The 10968-nt window shown below is 30.0% G+C and overlaps 3 protein-coding genes and 2 pseudogenes across 4 annotated transcripts in view; 4 read left to right on the forward strand and 1 right to left on the reverse strand.

The window, feature by feature from the left end:
* Positions 1 to 1945, forward strand: part of LOC108734021 — an 11625-nt pseudogene extending 9680 nt beyond the window's left edge.
* LOC112906525 lies at positions 48 to 1649 on the forward strand (annotated as a pseudogene).
* Positions 1946 to 2395: 450 nt separating the features above from the next.
* On the reverse strand, positions 2396 to 4207 carry LOC108734039 (probable serine/threonine-protein kinase nek2). The gene is made up of 2 exons (XM_018465426.2): positions 4094 to 4207; positions 2396 to 4023 (listed from the first exon to the last, which is right to left on the reverse strand). The coding sequence occupies exons 1-2, from the start codon at positions 4094 to 4096 to the stop codon at positions 2422 to 2424; spliced, it is 1605 nt and encodes a 534-aa protein (XP_018320928.1). The 5' UTR covers positions 4097 to 4207; the 3' UTR covers positions 2396 to 2421.
* An 83-nt stretch (positions 4208 to 4290) lies between these two features.
* The window catches only part of LOC108734038 (pyrokinin-1 receptor), a 108590-nt gene continuing 101912 nt past the window's right edge, over positions 4291 to 10968 (forward strand). Inside the window, exon 1 of one of the 2 annotated variants that reach the window (XM_018465424.1) lies at positions 4291 to 4474. In XM_018465424.1, coding sequence (XP_018320926.1) covers positions 4464 to 4474 — 11 coding nt within the window. In that variant the 5' untranslated portion in view covers positions 4291 to 4463. The remainder of the gene's footprint in view (positions 4475 to 10968) is intronic. The other variant, XM_018465422.2, reaches the window with a different exon arrangement.
* LOC108734037 (zinc finger protein 155-like) lies at positions 4468 to 6677 on the forward strand. The gene has a single exon (XM_018465421.2). The coding sequence runs from the start codon at positions 4544 to 4546 to the stop codon at positions 6641 to 6643; it is 2100 nt and encodes a 699-aa protein (XP_018320923.1). The 5' UTR covers positions 4468 to 4543; the 3' UTR covers positions 6644 to 6677.

Here is a 10968-nt window from a genome sequence, read left to right on the forward strand (position 1 = left end):
AGTTATTTATAACGTATTACTCGGTAACTTACATAAAATTCAAAAATATAAAAAAGAACCTGACGAATAAATATTTATTTATTTTCTGACAGATTTCCTTTAAAAGTTGTTATAATTCTATTGCCCTACTTAAGTAAACCATACTACCTATATACGTAAAAAAATTAAGTTTTCGGAAACATTAATAATTCTCTACGTAGTTATATGCTTTACTACTATTTATTGCTGGTTGCAAGTAGATGATGTTTGTAATTTAGTACTTAATTAACTTTTAAACTTTTTTGAGATTAATGGGAATAGGTATCTGTACATAAATCAGTTAATATGTCTATTATAATTAAAAATAAGTCTAGATTGTTCGGTATCTTATTTCTTTATTGTTTTAAGTATATTCCAAATTAATTAAAGGGTCTTTGCGATGTGTTAATATTGATTAGAATCGCCCTGTTCTTTGGGCCGTTATTTTATCACACCTGCCGAAGGACGGTCACATTCAGTTATTAATAACGCGTTATTAATGTCTGCGCGGTAAAATTCAAAAATTTAAAAAGCCAACTAAACTCCAGAAGCTGGCAAATATAAATTAATTCTATTTCCAACCAAGTTTTTAATAATTCTGAGCACTGCATATAATGTCATGAGTAGCAGTTGTCATACTGACATTTTTCGAAAATTTCCAAGTAAATTAAAGTATGAATTATTTATTAAGGAAGAGATGTTTGAAATTGAAGCAGTTTTAACAGACAGTAATGTCTTTTACAAATTGATGGTTTATCCAGGCACGAGCGTATATGACATAAAAAATGAATTAACAAAAATCGATCCCAATTTAGTAAATGTGGCTCAACTTTCTCTAAGCGTAACAATTTCTGGTAAAGAAGAAGTAGATAGCGCAAATGTTGACGAATTAGATCTTAAAGATGGATCAAAAGTTTACATTCGCCAATTGGGACCACTAATTTCGTGGAAATTCGCTCGTACGATGGAATATTTAGGACCTTTGCTGCTTTATTTCATTACCGCACAGTATTTGCAAAAATTTTGCGACAACAAGTATGAAAGTTTGAGCGCTTATGTAAGACATCATTTGAAAAATTTTTGCTGGGCCATCCACTACGTAAAAAGATTGTTAGAAATCGTATTTGTACATCGTTATTCACGTATAAAGATCCCTTTCATCAAATTTTTCATTAATTGTGGCTACTTTTGGGGGTTTACCATTTATGTGGCGTACGACATAAATCATCCCTTGTATAGTCCCCCCTCAAACACTTTGTATTTCTTGGGACTATTTATATTTATTTTATGCGAATTAGGTAACTTAAGTACCCAACTGCTTGTCTCTAAAACGCAAATAACTGATACTGACGCCCCTAAGATCCCAGTCCCAAATAGCAACCCCTTCACAAAACTTTTTAATTATGTCTCGTGCCCTAGCTACACTTACGAATTTGGGGCGTGGTTAGGGTTTAGTATAATGACACGGTGCTTCCCCGCTTTACTATTTGCTTTAGTTGGGTTTTATAAAATGACACGCTGGGCCATTAAAGAACATAACAATTATAAGAGGGTGTTTAGTAATTATCCCTCCAGAAGGAAAGCAATTATACCATTCCTAATTTAGTAATGAAATTTTATTTTTGTAAAAATGCGTACATAATACAGTTATAAAATGTTAAAAAACTTGTAATAAAAATAAAGTTTTAAGTTTGTAACAGTTTCATAGTATACTCATTTTATTAGGGGACATCTATAAATTACGTAAGGGGTGGGATGTGTTCAGCAATATCTCATTTAAAGGGAGCGTGGGGTGAATGAAAATATCACTTTTCATCTTTTTATTATATACAGTTAATAAAAGAAAATTATTCAATAAAAAGAACAATCTCACGTAAGGTGAAATATCACCAACTAAATGAGAGAAGAAAAATTCCTTACGTAATTGATAAATGCCCCCTTGTGTATTTGTATATATATTTTTTTAATCACAGAGTATAATACTATACATATGTTTATCGTTATTGGCAAGTATGCATAAGTAAATGTATAATGATAATTCTTTGTTAAATAAGTAAAATATAATTTAAACTTTAAGTAATACGAGATTTTCTTTTATCATTGGAAGCACTTTTGTTATAGAAAAACTACAAATGTTATAACGAATTAAATTTACAGAATGATTAACGAATTGAATTGATTTCGTTAAAAGATTGATAAACACGTTTTCAGATTTTGAGGTAATGACGGTATTACTATTTCAGGATAAAAATAATTGCACAATACCTATATAAGCTAATAAATAAACTATACAGGATGATCCGTTTTCTCATTTAATTGCACACAAAAATTTATATATTTTGCCTTTCTGAAACGAATCACCCTGTAAATAATAAAATTTTAATAAGTATTTAGAGTTAGTTATTAAAGTTTTGTATGTCTGATAGGAATATTCTCTTTATCTTTAACTGAGTTCATAATCTTTAATAATTCGAAAGCCTGCTTCTTACTGTCTTCTGTCCACGAAATGGGGCGGACTTCGGTCTTGGAAAAATCACCACCTGTTTCTTTGAACTCCTCTGAATTACTTCTTGGCAATTTCTCCTTGAGGAAGCTTTTCCTTTTAGAAGTTAGTGAGGGAAACAGCGACTTCTTTTTCTCTTTGCCTTCGAATTTCAGCGACTTTTCTGAATTACTTTCAGAGCTTAATGTACACCATGACACGACTTCTGAAGAGGAATTTGTTTCATGTTTTGATTCTCGCATAAAAGAATTCCTAAGTATGCCCTTTCTATTATATTCTTTCTCTTTCAAAGGGCTGTGACCCTTAAATCGAACGTGCCTCTCTGAGAATGTTCTTGTAAAAGCTGGTGGCTTTTTAAACTTGTTTAAGTCAAATTTTGAACTTGTTGGCAATATACTGGTGTCCCCACAATCTGCCGAGAATGAAGCATCTGTTGCATTATGGATTTCAACGTTTTCATCTTTAACAGTAACTTTCGATGTTCTGTTTTCTTTAGCTGTCTTCAAATACAATTCAGCTCTAGAATACTTTTCAGCACTTAATTTTTCTAATAGAGCCACTTTCTTCTCTCTTCTCTTCAGTTCGAATTCTTTTTCCATTAACTTCTGTTCTTGGTTTTTCAAATATGTTTCCCTGTTTTTGATATTTTCTATTTGAAGCCTTATCTTTTCATTATAAAAGTTCTCTCTCTCTGAAATTACATTTTCGTTGTGTTTAGTCTCAATGGTTTTCGAATCATACTTTTCTTTTGATTGGTAAATATCTTCATAAAAGTTCTTATTGATTGGTGGTTTAGATGATTTTAGTAAAACAGTCGGATGACATAAAATAGCATTAACAACCTCATCAGATCTGGTCTGCTTTCTTAAAATGAAGCTTATAATCTCTATTAGTTCATTGGAGAAGTTGTCTAATATCTTGTTACACATATTTTCACAGTTTTGTTTCTTTACATCTGTTTCTAAGGTGCATAAACTTAATACTAAATGACCAAGAACTACTTTTGGCTCCAGCAGCTCATTAAACTGTGTTTCTTTCACCTCAAAGGTAAATATCTTGATTTTGTCGTCACTATCAACAAATGTATTGCCACAATGGATTTTATTAACATCTTCAACACTTATTGTTTTCAATATACAACTCAGCTGGTAAAGGAGTTTCCACATAAAATTTTCACAAATACGTTTCGTATTCTTTTGGCAGTATTTAATTATGTCCATTAAGCTGCCTCTACTGCAGTATTCAGTTATTAAATATATTATATTTGGATCTTTTTGGTGAATGTGTCCTTTGAGGTTTAGAGAGTAACTTTTTTCTGATTCTTGATAGTGAGTAATTTTATTTAACAAGCTTTTTATTTCTTCTTTTGACATATCTTCACAGGAAATAGCCCTCCAAATGTATACATCATTAGTTACTTTGCTTTTAACTTTATAGCAAGATGAACTTGTGTCTTCACCTAATATGCTAAGTACTTCATAATCCTCCAAATGATTTGATAGCTATTAATAACAAACAGTATTTAAAACAATTACTAAAATATGGCGTTATTGAATATTATTATTTACTTACCATTTTTTTAATTCTTCAATAGACTAGAAATTAATCTGAATTAAACGATAACCATCAAAATTATAAATTTGATTTTAACGTCTGCTTTCTGATTGGTTGTAAATTAACGAAATAGCACCATAGGAACTACTACAAATGAACTAAAAAGTGAAAAATTTTCGTGACATTAGAACTAGAACTAATCAATTAAAAATGTATTCTAACCTTACAAAATACGTAGCTGTGGGTATCAAAATTAAAAAGTAAATAAAAAGTTTTTACATTAAGTAAAAATAAATGAAGTGCCTAAATCGTTAAATGTGTCTCCTGCTTATAAATATTCATTTTGAAAATGGATAAGAGTTGGTGTTGACTTTGTTCATAAAGAAGGATGATGTTAAGGTTAGTTTAGCAGTAGGGAAATTTAATAAAATACACTGTTAATTATTGCAATACTTTCGTTACGAGAAAATGTCTAATAAATACTATCAAGATTCGAATGCTTCCATGTTTCCTACAATAGCTGGTGAACAAGTTCAAAATCAAGTCCAGGGCTCTTATACTTCCTGTGATTCTCCAGTTATAAATCAACCCAATTACAGTGCTTGTGATTTCATTTATGGACAACAAATGGTTATAAGGAATCCAGTTAATTATACAGCAAACTCTTATTTTTGTGCTGATCAAATTGATAACACTGCCTGGCTTCCTGACCCAAAGGTGTTTGCTGACATTGAAAAGGGTTTAAAACTATCTGATAAAATTGAAACTATTGAAATAACAAGTAAAGATTTAAGTCCAGCGAGTTGCTGCAGCAATGTGGATCTCCTTTTGCCAGACCTTTACAAAAGCATTAACCGTGACATAAACTATTTTGGTAAATCAGTAACCAATGATTCTCAATGGTTTTGTAATGTTAACTGCAATAATAAGATCCACAGTTATCTCCCATGTTCGCAGGGTGTTGATAACGAATTTGAAAATAAACAGCCAAAATATTGCAGCATGCAAAAGCTTCCTGAATTTGAAAATGTTAAAGTCCTTTCTTTTAATAATAATCAGCAAACAGAACAATATTTGCAAAGTTGTAGTAAAGAAAAATTGTATTTCACTGAAGAAGTTAATCAAAATAATATTAATGACTACAACATCTATAATACTTGTGATAATAGAAAAGATGATGCATTATTAAGTTTAAGCGATATTAATACTAATATTTTCTATTCTAACATTCCATTTGAAGACATTAATGAAGACCATAATTCTGTTAATTGTTCAAATGGAGAAAGTGATATAGTTGTGGAGGAGTCAGATGAGGAAACTCCCGATATTTGCGAAAATATTTCTAAAAAGTGTGACTATTCGACAAATTGCATTATTTGTAATTGCATGTTCACCCCAACAGGGAATCAATTTTTTATCCTTACAACAGAGACACCATTAACAATGTGTTCACAAATATCTGTTCACCAAAAGTTATCAGAAGTAGTAGAATTAGTAGAAAACAAGCATAATTACTTGTGTAATCAGTGCTTAGATCTAATCAATACCATTGATCATTTACAGTGGAAATTAGAGAACACTAGAGTGGAATTAATTAAAAAATACGAGAAAACATGCCAGTTCAATGGTATAAATTTAAATGCTAATAAAAAGGTAGAAAACAAGACTAAAAAGTTGTTTAAAAACTTTTGCGGTCGACACAGTTTCAAATGCAAAGAGTGTAAAAAAGTTTTTACGCTCAAGAAACTTTACTGGAGTCATTTGTGTCGGAAAAAGACGCACAAGTATTTATGCGAGATGTGTGGCAAAACAATAAAGAGCTACAAATTTTTTAATCGCCACTTGTTGTTGCACAAAAACGTTATTAAAAGATTTCAACCCTCAATCCAACTTTTCAAATGCAAAATTTGCGAAAAATTATTTCGGACGAACACCAGACTTAAAGAGCACCTGAACTATTGCTCGGGGAAGTTTCCATATGTCTGTGAACATGAGGGTTGCGACAAGAAGTTTGCAACATCCACTAAACTGAAAAATCACGTGAAGCAAAAACACGATAAGAAATTTATAGCCATTTGTTCAATATGTAACATTGGTTTCGTAATCATTTCGGATTACAAGACCCATATGGTATCGCACAGCACCGAAAAAAAGTACAACTGCGCAAAGTGTCACAAATCCTACAAAACTTTAAGCAATTTAAATTTTCACATGAAAGTTCATAGTGAAACCATGCCTTTTACATGTACCATTTGTAAAAAAGGATTCATGAGAAAAGAGTATCTTGAATCTCACGTTAACAATCATTATGGAATTAAGAATTATGCGTGTGCGATTTGTAATAAAAAATTCGTGTCGCAGAAAAACTTGGATGTACATTCGAAGCATCATGATGGGAGTGTTAAAACGAAAACATGTAATATTTGCGGTAAAAATGTTGCGAATGGTTTGGAAGATCATCTTAGGACTCATATGAACTTACTAGAGTTTGAGTGTAACGTTTGCAAAATGAAATTCAATACTAAAAATACGCTATCGAAACATGTAAAGAAAAAACATTGTAATTAATAGGTTGTAAGTTCCATTTTTGTGCAAAACAAATTATATATGTATTAATAATGAAATNTGTGAAATTCTTATAATCTATATTTTTAACCGTTCAAAATGAAAAGTTTCAAAATGGATTTGTTAATGTACTTACCTACCACAAAACTACTTAACCGATCGTCATGAAATTTTCTACGCATGTTGTCAGGGGTACAAAAAAGGACATAGGTTACGTTTTTCCCAGAAAAAAATATACTGTTCCCGAGGGATAGAAAAATTAGTTTTATGTTATCGTCGATGTATTTACGACATCAACACGAGCGAAGCCGTGGGTAAAATCTGTGATGAAATTTTGTACAGGGGTACAGAGAAGGACATAGGGTCCCTTTTATAAAAAAATACTATTCCCTAGGGGTAGAAAAAATTAATTTTGACACGTATTTAGGACATCAATACGAAAGAAGCTATAAAACCTAGTAAAGGTATAATGAAAAATACATGACATTCGCATAAAACGAAGAAATGGGTTCATCGATGATGTTTATCTTGGATTTTATCATTTGTATTTTTTTTTACTACTTTCCTGCGTCATTTATGCTGGAATATGTAAAATAATTCAGACATAAAAAGGCGCTCGTGAAATAACTGAGAGGTGGCAGGTATTTAGATTTCAACAGTTTCGTTACCAAAATTGAGATTTGTGGTCCAAAAATGTTTGTTATCGACTACTGCTGAATGATAATCGATATAATGTCTTTTAAGTAAGTCAAAATCTTCTTTGAAAGTGCATTTTTGGCAATTAAACGTTTTAAAATTGCATTTATTAATGTGGTTCTTTAGAACTTCTTTTTTAAATTTATAAGGACATTGAATATAAGGGCAATTAACGTAATCGTTATCAGAATCGATAGCTTTGCTCTTGATATTATTGTCTAGCATTTTGCAATAAGAGTTATATGATATTTTATAAAAAGCTGAAATTTTGCATCTTTTACAATACACAGATGTATTAAAATTATGAATGTAAACGTCATCTGTTAGTAAAATATTACAAGAATGGCAGAACACTTTTAGACCAGCAGATTTCAATTGCAACTTATTGTATAATATATCAACACTACAATGAATTTCTGATTCATTTAGTAATGAAAATATGTTTCTAAAAAGTATTGAAAATGGATGACCAAAGTAGTACTTCTCATTTTTCTCAATCTTATTTTTATAATTATCTTGTATACTGCAAGTAATCGACGCAATATTCTCTATGTAGTGAAGGCCTAAAGAAATCAATCTAATTTTTAGGACACTTGTTTTTACACTGAAATGTACTTTAATTATAAAAGGCATAAGTAACAATGTTAATTTTTTGTCATTTTTGGTGTCTAACTTAAATTTTATGTTTCCTTCTGAATAAATGTTTTTGTGATCCTCTTTGAAATGCTTTAGCATATACCTTTTACTTCCGTTCCACTTGCAGTTATCAATAACGCAGGGAAACGGTTTGAAAATGCAATTCACTTCGTGTTCTTGTACATTAGGCCAAGCAAGCACGTCAATGCACCCCTCGTAGGCGCAAGGAAAAGTATGGGTTGATGCTATTTTCTCATAAGCGATGTTTCGGACGATTGTTTCTTTTTCGGGAAAGGTTTTGCATCTACCACAAATATTTGAACCATCACTTACAGAGATGTAAATGGGGCCGACTGAGAGAGGTCTATTACATTTTGTGCAACTGAAAATAATGAACCATTATTTTATAAAGAAAACAAATTGTTTAATAATATTCTTGATTATTACACAAAATTGCAATGCTACTAATTTTCTAAAATTTAAATAAAAAGAACCAACACATACATGCATATATAAGTTTCTTAATAAATTCTGTTTGATAGGGAGATACTTTTTTTAATGCCCTTGTCATTACATCGTTACAGCAGCAAATATCATTAGATTGTGATATATTCTATCAAATTATATTTATATTCTTAAAATATTTATAAAAAAATTCATGACCTTAAATATTTTACATATAAAAGAAAGTATGAGCGCTGTTAGCACAGGGTAAAGTAGTATTATGTAGTTAGTATCAGCAATTTTTTATGCGAAATGTACGATGTGTTGCATACCTATTTACAAACAATCCCTTTAAATTTAATTTTTTAAACAATTTTTAACACAAAGAAAGTAATTAAACAAATTGTACACAAAAGTGAATTTCGACTACTCGAAGCAATGGTGCTAACAGTTTCGAGCTCGCAGTGAATGATAGGGGGGAAGAACTAGTATTTATAAAACATATTTATAAAGTAATTATAAAAAGAATCGTGACCTTAAAATAAGTATCACAATCATTACAAATGTTAATTTTAATATTGGCACCCAATCGATGTACATATTTCAAAATTACTTGCATATCAAGTCTAATACTGTAACCAATCAAAAAAAAAAAAATGATTTGTAAGGTTTTAGGAAATTTAACTAGATCATTTATATTGCTTTATTGGTTTATTACTAATTATATGCTGCTGAGCTTTTGCTGCATTTAATAGTTACTTTTGATAGATACACCTACTACCAAATCAAATATTTGTTATTGAAATTATGTACATTTAGATGAAATAATGAAAATTTAAAGTTTTCAAAAGTTTAGTATTGTTTAGTACTTAAAATTGGTTATCAAAAAACGAGCCGTGTTGTTTGTATTATTAGGATTTAATTTTAAAGAAATGTTAAACTCTTACTCTATGGGAGATCCCTGAAAAGCACTGAAACTGGTATTCGAGTGTCCAATGGAATTTGAAGGGAAATCCATTATCTCTAAAATAAATTTGTATTTTACAAAATGTATCAAAAACAACACACATACCTAGGTGTACACACGTTACCTTTTAATTTTCTATTTGATTTCAACAAAAAATAACAGTGCAGAATCTGGTCACTTTAATGTATTGGTCTACCAATATTTGCCAAATAAAATCCAGTTTAATCTTCAATCATGACTGTAATGTAATATCATGTTTATTTTGATATATGGCTGAAAAAATAAACAATAAACACTTTTAGAGACATTAGCATTTAGGACTTGGTATTGTTTTTAAGAAGCAAAGTTTAACAGTTTCAACTGCTTAAATTAATTGCCTATTTACATTTCTTTTATTAATAAGGTTTATTTAGTTAGGTGATCTAAATTTGCTGTAATATATATATATAGGTAATGGAAATTTGTAAACCTCACTTCTAAATTTAGCAATGCAAGGCCTATCTTCTTGTAAAATATAGTTTATTAAGTTGTTAGTTATATTCATTGGCACATTGGACATCATTGTAGGATTAAACGAAGCTTATCTAATGGGAATTTTCTTTATTTGGTTCTCCAGACAGGTATCATTCTATTAATTGGAATCTATACTCCTGCTGCGTTAAGGTTATCATTTTATAATAAAAACTGAAATAAAATAAAGGGGCTTATGCGACTTTTATAACAAAACATCAGGTACAAGCAAAATTATATACATCACGCATGTAAAATAAAATCAAAATTAACACCTACCTTGCAGTTCTGGATATAATATTATAGAACAGCCATACTTTATCGTATTTTGGGTGCTCCAAGTCGTTAAATTTAACTTAAAACTCATTGTATTCATGTTAGCATGGAATTTTTAAGAGTTCCAAGCACCAAGCAAAAGACTCAGCTAACTCAAAATATATGCCCAGAACATCTATAAAATCGCTAAAAATCACTTCATAATTACCTTCTGAAGTAAATTACATAATTATATTGAGTAAATAAAGATCATTTCATATAAAAATACCTGATAATTGTTGTCAATAAAACACAAAAACAATAACATAACCCTTAAATAGTCTTCACAAATTCTAAGTGTTATTACCAATAGATTCTTAATTATAGAGCCAGGAGAAACTTAAATGTAATTAAATTTTAATTTAAGCACATTTTATTTTATATTGAACGTTTTTTAGTAAAAATAGTTAATAAGCCTGCCGTAACTTTAGCAAAAAATTAAAGAAATAATAAAATGCATGTCATTATTTTAACACGTTTTATAGTTTATTAAATAGTTTATGGTTAGTTATAAGTTTCTGGAGCGCAATATTTCATTTTAATCTATTTTTCATTACCTATTTTAAATTTAAAGGTATTTCACCCGTAATTAAAAAAGGCTGTTATATAGCCACTACTTTCGAAAATCTAAAGCTAATTTTGGACGAAAAGTGTGTGAAATTTTATATTTCCCATGCAACTTATGTTCTCCTAATACAAAAATCGGATTTTTAATGTTGATCGCAAAATTTAATTTGTGCCAGGCGCATCCACCAAAATT

The sequence above is a fragment of the Agrilus planipennis genome, unplaced genomic scaffold, assembly GCF_000699045.2.
Source record: "Agrilus planipennis isolate EAB-ADULT unplaced genomic scaffold, Apla_2.0 scaffold8, whole genome shotgun sequence".
NCBI lineage: Eukaryota > Metazoa > Arthropoda > Insecta > Coleoptera > Buprestidae > Agrilus > Agrilus planipennis.

Excerpts from the sequence above, each read along its gene's own strand:
- LOC108734037 (XM_018465421.2), top strand. The coding sequence starts at position 4,544 with ATGTCTAATAAATACTATCAAGATTCGAATGCTTCCATGTTTCCTACA.